The following is a 19,566-nucleotide window of genomic DNA, read 5'->3' as shown; positions in this document are numbered from 1 at the left end:
CCAGCTGCTTCTCCAGAAGCACCTTTCCCAGTACAGGTGCTGCTCCCCAGATTCCCTAAGGGATTCAGTCTCTTGCTGCCCCCGAGTCCTGGCTGCAGGTCCCAGGCACAGGAAACAGCAGTGAATAGGCACATGACTGACACTGCAAATCTCCAGCCCCCTGTTCTGCAGCCTGGCAAGAAGCAGTGATGCCTGTCCCCGAGAGACAATAATTCCAGCTCCTGGAAGCCAGCTGCAGGACACATGAGTTCCCCAGTACAGGGCATTAAAGATCTTCACCATGGTACCCAGCTGTAGGGCAGCCCCATGCAACCAGCCACCTCCCTGCCAAGCTCCTGTCTCATCACGGCTGGGCCCAGGGGCTGCTCCCCAGACTCTCCCAGGACCCCTTGTCTGTCCTCAGATCCCCAGAGCCCCAGCACCAGCTCCCTTCACACCCACTGTCACTTGCATAAGCCAGTGTGCATGAGAGTCGGGGAGACTGTGCAAGGAACAGACACAGCAACCGCCAGGCTAAGCACGCGGGTGACAACTGCTCTCTGGGCCAGCGCACCCAGGACTGAATTTAGAGACCCCTACGCTGCAAAGCACAGGCCACCATGCCACAGTTCATGCTAAATATTCACCACTTTAGAACAGTATCAGCTGCACACACTCACCAGTGGGTTACATGGGCACTAGAGAGACAAGGGAGTTAAAAAGCTGAAGGGCCAGGTAGGGAAGAGGCAATAAGAGTCCGTAGCTGTGATTGTCGCCCTTCGTCCCAGACTGCTCCATTAGATCCCCATGCCAGGCAGTGAAACCTCCAGTCACTTGTTACCCCTTTCTCACTGAGTGTTCAGCCCAAAGCTTGTGGCCTGGCAGATGTTTCGGGGGAGTGACTATCAGTTTGGACTCATCACACTTCATTCAAAGGCTCCGTACAGGCTTCAAAAAAAGAAATAACATGAGCACACACCCAGAAAGACAACACCCAGACATAAAGTTCAACCAGCCCATTTCTGAGCACAAGCAAGTGAAACTAAATTCCTCTCTGGTCTCTTTCCTGAACGAGAAGCCATGGCTGCTGCGAATCTGGCAAAAATGCTCCAGGGTGAAATGACCTGTCCCCTCTGCCTGGAGTGTTTGAACGACCCGGTGTCTCTAGACTGTGATCACAGTTTCTGCCGAGCCTGCATCACCCAGTGCTGGGGGGAACTCGCTACAGACGTCTCCTGCCCTTTGTGCAGACAGACCTTTCCCCGGGGGAAGCTCAGGCTGAACAGGCAGCTGAGGAATATTGTGGATGCAACTAGAGAACTCCTGTTGCAGTCAGGGAGAGAACCAGCTGCAGAGAGACTGTGTGAGAAGCACAGGGAACCTCTAAAACTCTTCTGCAAAGAGGATGAAATCCCCATCTGCCTGGTGTGTGACAGATCCAAGGGGCACAGAGATCACACCGTGATTCCTGCAGAGGACGCTGCCAAAGAATTCCAGGTAGGGGAATGTCCAGCTGTCACTTTACAATCAAACCCTTTTTTTCCTAAATAACCAGAGGCTTGGGAAATGCACTTCCCCCCGGCTTTAGGGTTTCCTTCAGCCCCAGACAGTCACTCAGGGTACATTCAAGCACAGCACGGCAGCCATTTTGCTGTATATGAAGCGGACGTTATTTAAATCATCACTTCATTTTCCTATGTCTAGTTAACTCATCTACACGGCTCCGTCGATGGAGCCATGTAGTCTAGACATACCCTCAGTGAGCCTCCTCTGGAGAGGAACAAGGAATTTCAGGCGTAAGTAGGTTTCCCAGAAATTCCACAGGCTCATGCAACAAGAAACTTGTGGCCTACACACTGGAGTGAGGGGGAGTGAAGAACCCGCAACCTACCCCTCCTGCTTCCCATACCAGAGTTCTGGGCACTGATTGATCCCCCTGCTCTGCCCCTCCTCACGTCCACCACGTCCTGAAGCTATAAACACCATGTCCATGCTCCTGTCCCTGGGGCCGAGGAGCAGGAGGATGCAGCTAAGTTTGTGTTATGTAACCTGTAACCATGTGCTATAAAACAGCAAGGGGAGGGGCTCCTTGCTCGAGGGGCTCTGGCTGATTTTAGTACCAGGGGCTCTCCCTTTGTGCACATTGAATAAAGTCTTGTTGAATTGAATTGAATTGAATTGAAGTATCGAAGACCCTTGATTCTGCCCAGCACCTGACTCTCTGGGAACCACAAAATCCCAACACTAGTTACCCCTCACCTTGCAGAAGGGGGGTTTACTTACTATCCTTCATGCTGTCAACTTTGACCCAGTCCTGCACCTAGGTCGGTACGTACATTAGTTTTTGGGGAGTCAATTGGTACCAAGACATTTCTTATTGAGATGTTCTGCCACTCCTCTCTGGCTCACAATCTGTACCTGGTGCCTCCCTATGTCCTTCCATGCTCAATCTAACTTACCCAGCCACAGAATTATCAGTAGGGCCTCTTTCCTGGCTGCTGTGTTACTGAACTTAAGTCTTTCTCACTTAATTCCAGGCCTGTTGTTGTTTTCATGTTACAGGTCTTTACTCTGGCCTGCTGACTCCAATTTACCGACCCTCAACTTACTACACCAGTGTCCATTAATGTGACTCCACTTCCTTGGTATTTCTGATTTCATAAGCCTGCCAGGTCTTGCAGCCGGTAGTACAGTGTGTGTGTGTTTGTGCTGGACAAGCTCCCCTTCCTCTATTCCTAACAATAAAAATAGCGCCGCTCCCGTCACTTTCGGTTTCTCCAGGTAAGGCTCCAGGCCCATTTGAAGACTCTGAGAGCAAAGAGAGAAACGCTGTTGGGATTGAAAGTGAGCAGAGAGAAGAGAAGCCAGGAGTATCTGGTAGGTGCCTGTCATTATGAATCTGCCTTTGTAACAAGCCAAAGGGAGGGGCATGCTGAATCAGAGCACTAAGAAGGGGCAGGGACAATCTAGAGACCTGATCATGGTTTATCTCGATCAGTTAGGGAATGATCGCAAAAAAATCACAAATAATTGTTTTAGCAGAATTCCTCCTTAGGATTGGACCCTAAATCAGCAGCTTTCCACCTTTGTGCATTTGTGGACCCCACTGGGAATTTCAAATGGTGACCACATTGAAACTCTATTGTCTCTGTGAAAAGTTAAATCCTGTCCAGTCTTTTTCAGTCTAAGTCTTTTGCAGACATGGTCCATAGATTGCACCCCAGGGTACACAGACGACAGGTTGAAATCCACTGCCATAAACTACGGTTTCTTATCTACAGTATATTAACTATTAGCTTAATTAAACTCACTTCACAAGCAATAATTTATATTTATAAACTAACAGAATTTTGAATTAGAAAATGCCTTGAGCTAGAACAAAACCCCACTGGAACTTTTTCCCTTTAGGGATGTTAACGTGTTCTTGTCTGTAGGTTGAACCAAACATTCTATATTTTTCAAAATTATTAGTAAATCAAAAATTTGATTTTTTTTTTTGCTTGGTCAAATTAATTTTTTTTGACAAAAATAAAAATGTTTTATTTCCATTTTGACCGTTGCCTTAAAATATTTTTATAAAAAGCAAGGCCAATTGCAAAAATAGGTCGAATTTTAAAATCCAGGCAAAAAGTAATGAAAATATTTTGATTTTTCATGTATTTATTTCAGTGGCAAACTAACCAGGTGACAGTGTCAGTAATGCAATAAATGTTTCTTTGTCAACAAATCTGAATATTCCTTGAAAAAATTTGATTCAGAAAATTTCACTAAGATCTAGTGCCGAGTTGTGTCCCCTGCTGCTTTGGAGCTGACCCCCTGAGGCCTTCCATCACTCACTATCCCAACCATGTCTCTCTAGGGGGAGGGATAGCTCAGTAGTTTGAGCATTAGCCTGTTAAACTGAGGATTGTAAGTTCAATCCTTGAATCCTTGCAGAGGCTGTTTAGGAATTTGGGGCAAAAATTTGTGAGGGATGGTATTTGGTCCTGCTATGAAGTCAGGGGACTGGACTTGATGACTTTTCAAGGTCCCTTCCAGTTCTAGGAGACAGGCAATCTCCATTTAATTTATGTCAGATACAGAAATGCCCTTCATGGGATTCTGGGACCACTCTGTGAAAGGGCATCAGGCTCCATCCCATATCCCCCTAGTGAGGGTGGCCACGGTGTACTTCCTTATTTTTCATACAGAAACAGACACAAGCCGAGAGGTGGAAGATTGTGGCCGAGTTTCAGCAGCTGCGGCAGTTCCTGGAGGAACAAGAGCGACTCCTGCTGGCCCAGCTGGAGAAGCTGGATAAGGAGATTGTGAGGCTCCAGACTGACACTGTCAGGAAACTCTCCGCTCAGATTTCCCGTCTCAGTGAGCAGATCAGTGAGCTGGAGGGGAAGTGTCAGAAGCCAGCGAGTGAATTCCTGCAGGTGAGACTGAGGGAGAAACATCCCAGCTCCCCGCACAGGGAAGGGAGGCTCCTGAATCACAAGCGCTGGGGTCCAGCCGTCAGATCTGGATGTAACTCGGCGGGTGAGTTGCTGACATGCAAGTGACTGTTGTGCTTTGCAGAGTTACAGGCACAGAGACATTAGAGATGGCAAATCCCCATTCGCTCAGGAGATCCATGGCCCTGGAGCCAGGGCAGGGCCCCTTGTTCCCATGTTTGCAAAATCCCTTCCCTGGGGTCCCGTGTCCATCTGATGGGGCTGAGATTCTTTTCTCTCTCTCCCCTCTAGGACGTGAGAAGCACCCTGAGCAGGTAGGTGTCTCTCGCTCCCCTCACACTGCCCAGCGCAGGGAAAGGGCTTGGAGCTGATGTTGGCACCACATCTCCCCAGGGCCCTGCAGCCAGATGTGAGGGGAAGGCCACAGGCTGGGCACAAATCTCTGATCAGCGTCAGCCTGCGGCTCTCCCCTGGCCCAGCAGACTCTGGAATTCCCCATTCAGGGCACAGTCTGAGCTCAAGTGTTTCCTGGAGCTGTCACCTCCCTGGGGACTGGCTGCCTCAGGGATGTGGGGTGGGACATGGGCCTGTCTCTGCTGGGCACTGGGCACATTCAGCCCAGGGCAGCAGGGACCCAGAGTCTGTCCCACCCGAGGGCTGTTTGGAGACCTGTGGGAATGGGCTGGGGAGGGGGGAGCTGGTGTCTCAGTCTAGTCCCTAGTGGGCAGATTCCTACAGCCCTTCCCCTGGGAACCTCCTGCCCCTCAGTGCCTGGGGGCCAAGGGGTGAGTTGGCCGTGGAGACTCAGTTCCCCTTTAGTCCCCCAGCTGGTCTCTCCAGGCCAGAGCTGCAGACTGTTCATGGGACCTTTGAGGGGACGTTGCAGGGCCAAGGGCTGCGCTGCCCCTGCTCTCGGGCTGGGAGAACTGGAGGGATTTGAACTCCAGGCCCAGCAGAGCAGCGACTCACTGGCCAGAGCTGGAGAACTGAGTCACTCAGTGCACTGTCCCCATGTGACGTTGTCTCTCCACAGGTGTGAGATTGGGCCGGTCCAGCTGCCAGAGGAGATTTCCCCTGAACTGGGCGAGCGAGTCAGGGGTTTCTCCCGGCAAATGACTGCGCTGTCGGAGACGCTGAGGGAGTTCACAGGTACGGAGAAGGGATGGGGGAGGGAAGAGTGAGTGAAGTGTCTGAGCCCATGGAAAGAGACCGATGCTGGTCATTTGGCTCCTCGTTAGATGAAGCTTCTGTTGATTGTGAGGTGAGAATGGCACCCACTTGCCGTCACAGACACTCAGGTGATTCATCGAACCTTATTTATTCCAAAAGCTGCTTTGTAATAACAGCAACTGTTGGAGCACAAAATGGCTGACACACGGACAGAAACACGCCCAGCTCCGTACTGCTCTCTGCAGAGACGCTGAGTACACAGACCCCACGGCTCACAGGTAGAGCCAGGAGCTGGCAAACTCTGAACCTCCCGCTAGTGTCAAAGGGGCCCAAGTGGATGAAACTGCTTTGAGGTCAAAGTCTTTGCAGGATCTGGGCCTCAGCTGTGACAAATGTCAGGAAGTGAATGAGCCAAACGCAGTGGAATCTGTAGTGGGGGAAGGGATGTTGAGGAGAAAGCGAATCTCTCCACAGATTGTCCTGGGCTGGCTTTGAGGCTGCAGGGACGTGGGTTCCATTGCTGGGAGAGGCCTGATTGAGAGAGGAAGTAGGAGGCTTCAAACCTTTTTATATTCAAACCTGAGGATACATCAACACTGCGGGATAAAGTTGAATTAAACTGTGCAACTTCAGTTGTGTTCACTGCATAGCTGCAGTCAAAGTAGCGGAACTCAGCTGTTGGCGCTGTCTACCTAGCAGGCAGTGGTAGGAACAGCTCTCTGCCTCTGACTTCCCTTACTCCTCGTGCATTGAGAGCTACCGGCACCGACAGAAGCGCCCCTCAGTGCGATTAGCTGTCTTCACTTGACTGCTAATTCAAACCTGGAAAATTGAAAGCAGCAGCCTCAATCTTCTCTGCAGTGTAGATGCACCACAACTGCGTCTCTGCTATAATGAAAACCCAGGGCTGTGTGTTAGGCTTGGGGATGTGGTGGGCAATATGGACTCCTAAAGTCTCACCTCTCTTCTCCCTTCCCCCACCAGACACGCTGCCCTCTGCACTGGAGGGAGCAGGAGGAAAGTCCTTGGGAGCTTTCAGACAAGGTGAGGTTTCAAGTGGAGACTGAAAACACCTTCCTGAGCTTGTAGCTCAAGTCACCAACCAAACCCCCAGCGACCACGACAGGCAGAGCCCCAAACCTGCCCACTGAGTGGTGAGGCGCCCCAGGGGCACTGGATCAGAAGGACGAGGGGCCGTGTCCTGCCCCCTTTAAGAAATGGGATGGTCGGACCCCCCACTTCTCACTATGGGCACAGTTTGCAGGCAGGGGCTTTGCAGGCAGGGGCTGCGCTTTGTGTCGGGGCAGCTGATCAGCACAGCCCCTCCTTGGGCACCAGCCTCTGCCCTGTGCTGCCCCCTCCCAGGGACCCCGCCCCAGATCCCCTTCCCCAGAGCCCTGCCCCCGGCCAGGCCAGAAGCCAGAGCTGGGCTCCCCACATTGAGCCCCATTGAGCCTGGCTGCCCTGAGGAGCCCTGGACCCTCCACCTGCCCTGGGGGTGACTAATGCCCAGGCCCTGCTCTCTGGAGTGAGGCGGCTCTTCCCCCGCACTGCCCCCTCCCCTCTGTGCCCTGGGCGGGGGGTGGAGGCTGCAGCAGGGGAGGGAGTTTCCCTCTGGGGGTTAAAGCTGGAACCTGCCCCCTCTGCCCCCACCCCCCACTGAACCCTCCTGCTCTGGGCCTGGCCCTGGGGATGGAGCAGCCCGAGCTGGGGGCAGGAGGCTGCAGCCTCTGCACACAAATGAGAAGCTGATGAAGCGGGTCCCATTGCCCAGGCTGAGGCGCTGCAGTGACAGCTCGGCTCAGTCTCAGGGCCCAGGGCAGAGGCAGCTCCCTGGGGCCCAGGCCTGTCCCAGCCACAACAGGGCTGCTGGGGAGAGGGAGAAATGGCCCCTGATTCTCTCTCCCCAGCGACTGTGACTCTGGATCCAGACACGGCTCATCCCAGCCTCGTCCTGTCTGAGGATCGGAAACATGTGAGCTGGGAACTTACACGGCAGCCACTGCCCGACAACCCGGAGAGATTTGACCCTGTGCTCTGTGTGCTGGGCCGTGAGGGGTTCACCTCGGGGAGACATTGCTGGGAGGTGGTGATGGGGGATGGGCCATGCTGGGCTGTGGGGGTGGCCAGAGAGTCTGTGAGCAGGAAGGGAGGGATCAGCCTGAGACCTGAGGGGGGGATCTGGGCTGTGGAGCGGTGGGAGGGTCAGTTCCAGGCTCTCACCTCCCCTGTGACCCCCCTGTCCCTGAGTCCCCCTCACAGGATCCGGGTTTGTCTGGACTGTGACCGGCAACAGGTGACATTTATTGATGCTGGTGCCGAGGCCCCAATCTTCGCTTTCCCGCCGGGCTCCTTCCCTGGGAAGAGAATCCGGCCCTGGCTCTGGGTGGGGAGAGGATCCCCGCTCAGCCTGTGCCCCTGAATTCAGCCTCTCTGACCTCACACACCCCAATCTCAATGACCCTGGAGCACTCCCCTCTACCCAGCCCCTGACTCTTCATCTCTATGATGCCTGAAAGCTCCTCCCGCTCCCTCCCTCCAGCCCCAGGGATGGGAGAAAGAAGAACTCCTGGGACTGCAGGAGGAGCAACGGGACAGGCAGAGGTGAGGGTTGGGCAGGGGACAGAACTAACAGCTGGTCTGGGGACAGGCAGAGGTGGGGGTGGCAGGACACAGAATTAACCAATGAGGGTTTGGGGAGAAGCTGGAAGCTGCACAGCAGCAGGGAGCCATTTGTACCAGTCTGTGTCCTGAGATCTCATAACAGTCTCCAGCCAGAGCTCCTGCCGCAGGAGCCAAAGTCGCCTTCCCCTGTGACTGTGGGGCAGCCGGCAACACTTGTAGCCAGTGTTCCCCTAAGTTTTTCCATCCCTGAGTGGAGGGAGTTTGGTCTTGTGAACCAATACTGAGGTCATGGGCACTTATTGGAACGTGTGCCAGTAAGATTCATATTTAAACATAAGACTTCTTACTTCTATACAAATAACTTTTTAATAAATGTTGTTAGATTCTATTGCTGTGGTTCTCAACTGGTGGTCCACAGGAACATTGTCCAAAGTCACACGGCATGAGCAGGTGCCACCGTTAGGCTGTTTAAAGCCGTGTTCACAAGCACGTGGCCCGTCATCCATAGCGTCACCTAGGATTGGCCTGGTGGTCCGTGGATTGAAACGAGTTGAGAACCATTGTTCTATTGCATTTGAAAAATAACTTTCAGCCTGTCTCTCTGAATCTATGTGGGTTAATACGGGCATTTTCATTCCTTTGAAGAATAGTGCTGGTAGAGTTCCAAAACTACGGCATGTTCCAAAACAAAACCAATCACTTTTGTCCAAGCCCCACATATACCGCAAAATGCAAGTCTCAGTTTCCTCTCCCCTGTTGAGGGCTTACTTTAATTCTTGCCACTATCTAAGGGTATGTCTACACTGCGGAGCTATTGCGGGATACCAGAGGTATCCTGACATAACTATTCCACAATAACTATTCCGCATCTATTGAAGCAGCCTGGTATTTCTAAATAAATGTTGAAATAAGGGGCGGCTTATTCTGATGTCCTGGTAACCCTAGTTTCACAAGGATTAAGGGGAATTTTGGAATAGAGAGTTATTTTGAAATTTGGCTCTGTGTATATAGCGCCAAATTATGAAATAAGCTATTTTGAAATATTGCATATTGCGTAGCTTATTTTGAGCTAAGGGTACGGTATAGATGCACCCTAAATGTTTACAGGAGATTATAATGTGGTCCAGAAATTTGTCTTTAAACCAGTGCTTTTAATTTTACATAATACAGATCTGTCACACAAACATAACAGCACTCCACGTGGTGATCCACAAACTCCTCCGATACAACGAGAGAACAGGGGCAACATGCTGTTAATGTTGTACTATACAAGAGACACTTCCCCAAGGCTAAAGTGTGGCATGTTGTCACTGGACTCCTGTAGCAGGATGGCACACCTACTCCACCACAGGGAAATTCTGATGGGCTCACTGTATTGGGCAGCAATGTAGATTGCACCTGGTGTTGCCTGATCTTGCTTGAGCTTGGCTTGTTTTGCAAGGTATTTATGGGGTCCTAGGTCACCTCTTCAAATGCTCTTTGAGGTAGAGCTGGAAGGAAACTGTTTTTTGTTCATTTGTTTCAACAGAGTAGAAAAATGCTGAATTAGAGAAACAGCCTGTTCCTAGACAGCTGAGAATCAGCTGAGCCACGTCCTCCATCCACGAGGGGTTTTTACTCTCCTCTGTTCAAACACGTTTCCTACTGAAGCAAGACTGAACGGTGAATACACCATCAATGGGACCTGTGTGTGGGCTGCCCCTTTTCCTCCAATGTCTCTCATGAGAACACTCCATTGGCTACAGTTATGTGATAAGCAATTAAGTTGGTACTTGGTGATGGTGGCTGGAGGTTATGCTGAAAGGCTGCAGGCACCATTTGACCCTTTTGTTCTTCACTGTGTGTACGTCTACACAGCAGGGCTAAAGCCAAAATAAGCTTCGCAACTTCAGCTATATCGAGGCTGTGTCTACACTGGCCACTTATTCCGGAAAAGCAGCCGCTTTTCCAGAATAACTTGCCAGCTGTCTACACTGGCCGCTTGCTTTTCCGGAAAAAGTAAAATCGTCATTGTTTTTCCGGAAAAACTATGCTGCTCCCGTTCGGGCAAAAGTCCTTTTCCAGAAAACTGTTCCGGAAAAGGGCCAGTGTAGACAGCACAGTAGTCTTTTCCGCAAAAAAACCCCGATCACGAAAATGACGATCAGGGCTTTTTTGCAGAAAAACGCGTCTACATTGGCCACGGATGCTTTTCCGGAAAAAGTGCTTTTCCGGAAAAGCATCCTGCCAATGTAGACGCGCTTTTTCTGGAAATACTTATAATGGAAAACTGTTCCATTTTAAGCATTTCCGGAAAAGAGTGCCAGTGTAGACGTAGCCCAATTGTGTAGCTTAAGGCTACATCTAGACTGCAAAAAAAGTCAGAAAAAGATACACAAATTACAAACCATAATTTGCGTATCTTTTCCCCCTTTTTTTTAGAAGAGGCTTTTCCAAAATTTGTAGATGGAGCCCCCGTGTAGATGGAGCCAAATTTTAGAAAAAGCTCCTCTTTCGGAACATCTAATATTCCTTATTCAATGAGGAATGCAGAAAGAACTTGTCCACCTTTTCAGAAACTGTTCTCAAAAAGCAGATGCATTCCTGGATGCAGCAGAGCTTTTTCAGGATATCACTGCAGTGTAGACATAAACTATTTTGACTCAGGCTATCTTAACTTTTGGCACTGTCTACACAGCAGGCAGTGGAAGGAACAGCACTCTCCCTCCAACTTACCTAATACCTCATGAAACAATGGTTACAGGAGTCAGAGTAAGCGGTCCTCCAGCTCAACATGATTTTGACATTATGTCAAAATAACAACTTGCAATGTAGCCCAAAATAACAGTGCTGTGTAGACATGCCCTGTCTCGTAACAGAGCTGATCAATACTCAATATAGGTCTAGGGCTTCATCTACACTGCATCTTTTGCTGCAAGAGCCTATGCAAATGAAGCACATATTAGCATTATTCAAGCCAGTTTTGCACAAAAACAAGCAGTGTGGATGTTCTTGGGGTTTTTTTGCACAAAAACCCTATGTGCACAAGATCCTTATGCCTCTCTCAGAGGGAGTCAGCCTCGGAGAGTGAGAGAAGTCAGGCTAGGTACTGCTAGAGGCTCGTAGCTTGGCCTCCTCTGTCCTCCCCTTCCATCACAGGCTGGCATAAGTCATGTGGCAAAGGGAACAGAAGAAGAAGCTGCAGCTTCTCCATCGTATCTCTATTTCTGTGTCTCGCTCCTGGGGAATCTTCCTGCGCACATGGCTCTGAGAAAAGTGATGACTGGCCCAGCGGAGCAGTGGGTGTCACAGAGGGACTGTCATGCCTGCAGACTCCTCTGTGCTACTGGGAATTGGATGGGTCTGACATCTCTGTGACTGGCTATTGAATGTCACCCTGCTTGGGTTTTTCTTTCTTGATAACAAACCTTTAGGCTCAAACACTGATGGGCGAGAGGGGGGCAGTGCAGCATTTTGTGTGTGATACGAACCTGACCATGTGCTGTCCCTCTGGGGCCAGGAGAACAGTCTATTCTTGTGATCAGGGTTTGAACTCGTGTCTCCCTGCCCCAGCCTGAGCGCTGATGGAGAGCCAAGGAGCTGGGATGCAGCCAAGCCGTGAGCCCAGCAGCCTCTGCAGCAGGGGAGAGAAATGGTGTTTGTGGGGAGGCTGCCCCCGGCCCCCTGCTCACACAAGCATCAGGGGTCACTAGACAGGTGTCACATTCCAGGGCACAGCCCCTGCTCCCATCCCCTCAGGCCAGCTGCCCCCAGCCCTGGTTCTAGGGCTTGAGTCACCCACTCTCTCTCAGGCATGGGGAGGAGGAGGGGAGCAGCCCAGCCAGAGCTTTGAGGCTTTGCCTGAGGCTAAGGCAGCCCCAGGAGGGACCAGGGAGATCTGAGCTCAGGGGCAGGAGGAGGAGCCCTGAGTGCTGATGTGACATCGGTGGCCTGGCTGGCCCTGCTCCCTCTGGGCACCTTTCCCCTCAGGCGGCTGCCAGGTGCTCGGCCCTTATTGCTTCTCCATGGCCGCTGGATTTCCCAGAACTCCCCCTCTCCTCCCCTGGCTTCCTCAGCCCCCAACCCTATGGTGCTTCCCGCTTGCCGGACACTGCATGTTCCAGGCCCTTTCCTGTGGGTTTGAGCCCCCAAGGTGCTTCCCAAGGGAAAGGGGACTGTGTGGCCTGAAGGAGAAGGTGTCTAACTTTGGATCAGATAACGTGGGCTATGTCTACACAGGCGGGTTCTTGCGCAAGAACACCGTTCTTCCGCAGAGAGTCCACACTGCCCGCCTGCTCTTGCGCAAGATTTACAATAAAGCGTAGGAAAGAAGGGCTTCTTGTGCAAGAGCTACGCTGTTTTCTGACAAGTGTAACCCCCTTGCACAAGAGCTCTTGCACAAGAGGGCAGTGTGGACGCATGGCAGGGGTCTCTTGCGCAAAAAACCCCTATGGCTAAAATGGCCATCAGAGCTTTCCTGCGCAAGAGAGCATCCACACTGCCATGGGCGCTCTTGTGCAAAAGCACATGGCAATGTGGACATTTTCTTGTGCAAGATTTCTTGCGCAGGAACTCTTGTGCAACATGTTCTTGCACAAGAATCCGCCAGTGTAGACATAGCCTGAGGGTTTGAGTCCCTGCGCAGAGGCGATGGCTTTGCTGTGTCTGTGCCTGTGGCCCGGCTGTCTTCAGCCTGGAAACCTCCGCTTGGCTCCAGCTGAGCTCTGGGAAGGAGTTGCTGGGAGGTGGGACCCCTAGCTGCTCACCCTGGAGCCTTTGCCATTCTGGCCTTGCCAGAGTGAGAAGGGGGAGGCCAGGCCAGTGGCGGGGGGGGGGGGGGGGGCAGTTTCTCTCTCCTAAATGGGCCCCTGGGCTTGATGGGGCTTATTCAATAGCACATCTGGGCCATGGGTGTGTCTGCTTCTCACTTGTGGGGGAGAAGCCTCTTGGGGCAACATCCCCTGAGCCCCTGGAGTGGGAGCGGTGAGGGGGCCTGTGACGGGCGGTACTGCCCTGCACTGTAGCTAATGGAGTGCATCTGGTCCCAGAGGTGGGACAAGCCCCACCCCCACAGCCCTGCTGGGCATGCTCGGAAGTGAGGCCTGGAAGAAAAGCCAGAATAGGCAGGCAAAGAAGAGGTTAGCTGAAGGGGCAGGAGCTCAGGAAGGATCTCCTGGGCTACCCCAGCTAGCACAGGAGCCAGGCCAGCCATCATTGCCACTGCCAATAGGACCCTGGGCTGGGACCAGGAGGAGTGGGGGGCCTGGGTGCCCCTATCTCCCCCCCCCAAAAAAAACCCTCAACACACCCTCCTGGCACTGAACTTTTGGGACTAGGCCACAGGGCCGTATTTCCCCTATGAAAGGGGCACTGAACCTTAGAGACTAGGCCGGAGAGCCGTATTCCCCTAGACTAAGGAACCTGGGATGCGGGTACCAGGTCAAGGGGGTGGGGTCTTCCCTACATCAAGCCAAATTCGCTCAGGGACCAGGACTGATCCCCTCACATCTCCTGCCCCCCTGAGCCTCTGCAGTGGGAGCAGTGAGGGGGAAGCGGTGAGGGGGCCTGGCCCTGTTTTCCTGCCTCCTTCTCACACTGGTCACAAAGCGTCAGCAACCGCCCGCGTGCTGGTGGGTGGGGCCTTCGCTCAGCGTTTGGCAGCCTGAGGGCAGGGAGGAGCCCAGCCGGGGGAGGGGGTGAGGGGTCTCTGTGGCTCTGCAGCCATGCATAGGCCTGCCCCTGCCCCCCTCTTGCCCTGCCCTGGTTGCTCTGTGGCTTCTGAGCCTTCCCTTGGAGCTGTCAGCATCAGCCCCCTGCTCAAGGTGCCCAGAGGAGGAAAGGGGATCTGGACCCCAGCCTGGGGCTCTTCCTGCCTCCTGCTTTCCCCTGGATCCAGCCTGGCTCTGGGTCTCTTTCCTGCCAGCCCCACGGGGCCAGGGGAAAAGCAGGGGGGTGGGTACAAGGGCCACACTCGTGGGCATTGGGTGGCACCACAAGAAACTCTCCCTGTCGGCCTGGCTGGAACATGGCGCCACATGAGCAATTTGTTGGCACCAACGTGCTCCCCTGGCCAGTCCGAGCGGGGAGCCAGGGACGGTCCCTGCAAACCTGGGGCCATTGGCCAAGGCTGCTGCTCTTGTGTCTGTGCTGGGACCCCCTGGGCCTCAGGAGCACTAGAGATGTGGGGCAGCTCTGTCCTCCCAGCCTGGGGCTGTCTGTCTGGGCCACGCCCTCACACACACTGGCCCCTCCTTCCCCTCCTGGGACAGGGCTCCTGCCGTTCCTTGGCTACTCAGCCTGGGAGCTGGGTTTATCCCAAGCACAGGCCAAGCAGCAGGAACTGTGCTTAGCTGGGCATCAAGAGGAGCTGCAATAAGAGCAGACCCCTGCCCCTTTCTGCCTGTGGACCAGGGGCCTTTTGCATATTAACTAAACATGATCACCACTACACCATAGAAACATGCTTAAATTACTTTTTTTTCTGTACATAAACTTGGACAATAATTCTGTTACTAATTCTTTGGCCAAGGCCTGGAGGCAGAGGCAGAGAAAGAGCAGGGAATAATACACTCCCCCCTCCCCCCCCCACACACACACATACTAGTTCTCTAGACCTTTGCTCCCAACACAGGGCCGGGGGCGGAGGGGCTGTGTGCCTGGGGAGGGGTGACCCACATCATATCCCCAACATTTCTGCCCTTAATAGATGGACCTTTGGGGGCAGGCCCAGACGCTCCATCCTCTCACTCAACTCCTATCACACACTGGAGCAGGGCAGCCCCCAGGGGTAGGGCTGAGCCATGGGGTGCTGGGCAAGGGGCAGAGGCTGCAGGAGCTGAGAGTTTCCATAGAGCTCAGGGACCCATAATGAGGCACCATGCCCTGTGTCTCTCTCGGAAGGCGCAGAAAGGGTTTGACTGGGGATGGGGAGAGTGTCTCAGGGTTGTGCAGCTTGTTGCCCTGGTTAGGGGTGTGGCCAAAACACAGGCCTCGCTGTGAGCAGGATTTGAACCTGTGCAGGGAAACTCTATTGGATTTCAAGTCCAACACCACAGCTGTGAACTCAGCAACCCCCCAGGGCCAGGGAAACTGGTAAATAATCCCAGTGCCCAGGCCTGACCTCACCTCCCCCACCGAATTCACACAGCAAACCTGGCTCCCAGAGCACAGGGGGAGTTTAGGGGCTCGTTGCTGGGCCATGGGGTGAAGCATCAAACCAGCCCCCTCCTGTGGGGCCTGTGAGTGATGCTGTCCCTGCTGTACAGACAGGGCCATCGGGGCAGGGAGAGGTTCACTGAACGGGCCAAAGTCACCCAGCGAGTTAGAGCCAAGATCTGCCCCCAGCTCCCTGCCCCACCCACCCACGTGCTGACTCCCTTACTGCCAGGGGCTGTTTGCATTGGCCTCTTTTGTTTTCTTTTCTGCTGTGAGACATTGGGACAGTTGGCCAGGGCGTCCCGCAGTTGCCATCTCCCTCTGTGCAGGTGCTGTCTAGAGCCCCGACTAGCAAACGCTGACACTGCTGTTAGGTCCAGACCAGAGAGGAATGTTTAAGGGCTATTTCAGAAGAAGGGTTTTCTCCCCAAATAACTGCATCTAAACGGTGTTTTTTATTTCATAATAAAGTATTTTGAAATAGCGCCCGGATGCGATTATGCAAATGTAGCGCGGGATATTTAAATCCCGGTTTCATTTACAATTTCGAATGTCTCCATTTGCATCCCTCTCCTGAAGCAGACTGCAAGTGTAGACATGTCCTGGGTGTTGCAACTTCCCAGCACTCACCTGATGTTCCCTCCCCGCTGTGTGAAGACGTTTGGGAGTCCTCCTGTGTCTGGGGACTGGCTCCAGGGTGAAGGTCACAAAGCTTCTGGAATTCTCCTCCTCATCCTGGAGATGCAGGTCATCAGCATTGTCATCCTGAAGCTGCGGCCGCTGCTGCCCAGGTGTCTCCATCCCAGACTCCACAACTCTCCCTGGAGACAGGGGCTCCCCACACCCCGGGATTCGGTCCAGTTCCTCACAGTATGCACAGTGCTGTGGTGCTTCCCCAGAGTGGGAGCTGCCCTCACGGGCCCTCACATACCCCTCCCGCAATTCGTTGACCTTGGGTCTGAGTTGGGCTAGGATGCTGGAGGGGGGAGTTGGCCTTTCTCTGCAAGGCCATCAGCCATTGGGCCATATGTTAGATAATTTCATGGAGGTTAGGTCCATAAAAGCTATTAGCCAGGGGGTAGAAATGGTGTTCTTGGCCTCTGTTTGTCAGAGGCTGGAGACAGATGGCATGAGACAAATCGCTTGATCGTTGTCTTCGGTCCACCGCCTCCAGGGCACCTGGTGCTGGCCACTGTCGGCAGACAGGCTACTGGGCTAGACAGACCTTTGATCTGACCCAGTACGGCCGTTCTGATGTTCATATGTTTTTATGTTTATAAATGTCCACATTCCTCCACCTGGACTGCCGGGCCTGCAGAGACTCCCCCTCGGATCACAGCTCCAAGAGGGTCTTTATCTCTGGCCCAGGGCTGGATTATGGCCTGGGCTAGCCAGGCAGCCGCCCTTTATAGCTGCCATCAGGCGCCGCGTGCCCGGCTCCCGGATTGCGGGCTGCAGTAGCTCCCAGCAGCCACCCTGCAGTGGCTGCCCAGGGCAGGGGCCACGTTAACCCCCGCAGCGCCAGCCACCAATGCCCTTCCCCCCAATGGCTGCGGGGCCCTGCATGGCCAAGCTCAGTCTGTTCCGGGTGGCCTCTGGCTGCGCACCAGTGACGGTAGCCGGGCTGGGTCAGGCACGTGCATCCTGCTGCCACCAGCTCCGCGCATGCGCCCTCCCCCAACCCAGGACGCAATTGAACTGTCAGCCCAGGGCACCAGAATGGCTCGGTCCGGCCCTGTCTGTGAAGTGTCCCTTAAGGGGTCTCTGGAGGCTTGTGCCTGTGACAAGGCAGAAGTGCTCAATCTTAGGCGAAGGACCCAGAAACAACACTTTACAGCAAAAAACACAAGGACACTCTTGGTCCTCATCCTGGAGCCACACAGAGTATCCAGAAGCCACTTCCCCACCTCTCCCTTGGCTGCTCTAGAGCTTAGCCCAAAGTCCGATAAACTCTACTCTCCCACCCAACAACCTCTGGGACTCCTCTCCCGCCCAGCTCCTCACACCATGGAGAGTGCAGGGCAGCCACTCCCCCAGCATCACCACTTCTGGTCTTTGCTAATGGCCAAGAAGTTCTGCTTTACCCAAACCACAGAGGCACCCTGTCGCCTCTGGCCAGCCTCATGGCAGACGTGGGTTTCCCTCACTTATTTTGCCAGCACCTTTGCAGACAGGCATTGGTGGTATAGTGGTGAGCATAGCTGCCTTCCAAGCAGTTGACCTGGGTTCAATTGCCAGCCAATGTAAAGAGGGAGCATCAAAGCTGCTTGCTGAGGTTTTACTTGAACCCTGAAAAAACAAGCACAAACGGGTTCTTCATCTGTGGGCTGCCTCTCACCACTTTTCATCCTCTCCAAGAGCATGCACAGTAATGCGGTTCCTCCCTCACATACCTCTGCTGCGATTCCTTGACGTTGGCTCTGACTTGGTCTAGGCTGTGGGGGTAGGAGGGAGGTGGCCTTTCTTTGCTAGACCATTGGCCATTCAGCCATAAATGTCCACATTCCTCCACCTGGACTTCAGGGCCTGCAGAGACTCCTCCTGGGATCACAGCTCCAAGAGGATCTTTATCTGTGTCCCAGACAATGACAGTGCCTGGCGTTTGCTGCCCCTTGCTTGATTTGATTCCCAGCCAATGCAAGGTAGGAAGAGAACAGGCAACCTCCTGGGGAAGAACTTATTTAACCCTGAGCAACAGGCACAAGTGGGTCCCACAGCCAAGGGATCCCTCTCACCGCTTTTCGTGGGGAGTAGCTCAAACAAAACTAATTTGGCTGTTGTGGGGTCTGCATGGGGCTTGTACCCGTGACCTGGGCATTATTAGCATCAAGCTCTAAACAGCTGAGCCAGCAGGCCCATAAGCAGCCCCACAATAGAGGGAAGAGAAGAGTTTTCCCTGCCATTAGGGAAAGCAGGCCAGGCCAAGGGCCTTTTAGCCACTGGGTCTGTGCAGGCTGGAACCTCCTCCTACCAGCTCTCTGGCCTGAGTCCTGCAAAGCTCTCAGTCTTTTGCCTGTTTCTGCTTCCCTGTCCATAGCAGGCAGATAAAGTGAGGTGGAACAGTCACCACAGCAAACATACCAGTAACTTTGACACATACAGGGCTTGAACCCATAATCTTGGTATTACTAATTCCAGGTACTAACCAAATGAGCTAGCCAACCAAACAGAGCCTAAGTCACAAATAGCCCTTTCCGAAGGCACATCCGGCAGCTGAAGGGATGTCTCTGCAGCTGCCAATGGCTCTTCTCTGACAGGGCCACTAGCAACTCACTGTGATGTGGGCTGGCTCATCCAGCTGGTTTGAGGTTTGGTCAAGGTGGTTGGCGGCCGGCATGGTGCACTGAGACCCAGGGAAAAAAGGCAGCCAGGATCTCTTGCTGCCAGCAACTTGCCTCTAAGCTTCTTCCATCAGCAGCAGCCACAGCCCCTTTCGACCCTGGGTCAGCCCAGGAAGGGAGGCAGGAATGGGGCCAAGTAGGGAGTCAGGCTGAGGGGGGCAGGCAAAGCTCATCTTGCTCTGCAGGCCCAGTGGCAACAGCTTCTCTCTTGTGCACTGCTGAGGAGAAAAACACTCAGGAATCCTTGCCAACTGTTTCAGAGAGCAGAAAAAGGTAAACTCTTTGTTAGTGAGAGAAACTGTCACCCCAGTTGGGACTTGAACCCGCAATCCCTGGCTTAGAAGGCCAGTACCTTGTCCATTAGGCCACTGGGGCACACAGAAAAATCTGCCAGGGAAAGAAATTCTCCCTTCTAAATGTCCCTTCTTCAACTTTTAGCACGTAATGAAGCCCCTTTGAAGAAGCCAGATGCACAGGAAGGGCTGATCACACCCCTCTGAAAATCAGCTTTCCATGGGTATCTCTAGCTGGCTCTGAGTCATGGGCCTTGACGTCTCGTCTCCCTCCCGAAACCAGGGAAGAGTCTCCCACCGCTGCAGCCTCCTGAGGCTCTATGGCCCTGTCTGTACAGCAGGGACAGCAACACTCACAGCCCCACAGGAGGGCCCCTGGCCTAGCAATGTGGCCCCCTGAGCAGCCTCTGATGTTCCCTGTGTGAGCCCCAGAACCAGCCCTGAGTGAGGGGGGCAGAGGGGGAGCAGCTCACACATGCCAAGGGGCTGGCCAGGGGCAGGACATGAGCCTGCAAGGCAGCAGTGACATCACAAGGAACTTTTACAGCACCTCAGCTCATTGGCTGGGAGGCAGTGACCTCACAG

The 19,566-nt window shown here is 53.4% G+C and overlaps 1 protein-coding gene and 1 non-coding gene across 2 annotated transcripts; both read left to right on the top strand.

The window, feature by feature from the left end:
• The first annotated feature begins 1,021 nt into the window (after positions 1-1,021).
• Positions 1,022-10,252, top strand: LOC102462716 (zinc finger protein RFP-like). Its single transcript, XM_075912783.1, has 7 exons — positions 1,022-1,476; positions 2,761-2,856; positions 4,170-4,400; positions 4,710-4,732; positions 5,452-5,567; positions 6,573-6,632; positions 7,499-10,252. Exons 1-7 carry the CDS (start codon positions 1,060-1,062, stop codon positions 8,008-8,010), a joined length of 1,455 nt encoding a protein of 484 aa, XP_075768898.1. The 5' UTR covers positions 1,022-1,059; the 3' UTR covers positions 8,011-10,252.
• Positions 10,253-17,521: 7,269 nt separating this feature from the next.
• TRNAG-UCC (transfer RNA glycine (anticodon UCC)) lies at positions 17,522-17,593 on the top strand. Its single transcript has one exon. It is a non-coding gene; the product is annotated as a tRNA-Gly (tRNA).
• The last annotated feature ends 1,973 nt before the right edge of the window (positions 17,594-19,566 follow it).

This window comes from Pelodiscus sinensis, chromosome 31 (assembly GCF_049634645.1).
Source record: "Pelodiscus sinensis isolate JC-2024 chromosome 31, ASM4963464v1, whole genome shotgun sequence".
In the NCBI taxonomy this organism is placed as follows: Eukaryota; Metazoa; Chordata; order Testudines; family Trionychidae; genus Pelodiscus; species Pelodiscus sinensis.
The sequence above is the reverse complement of the archived record's forward strand: the minus strand, read 5'-3'. Positions and strand labels throughout refer to the sequence as shown.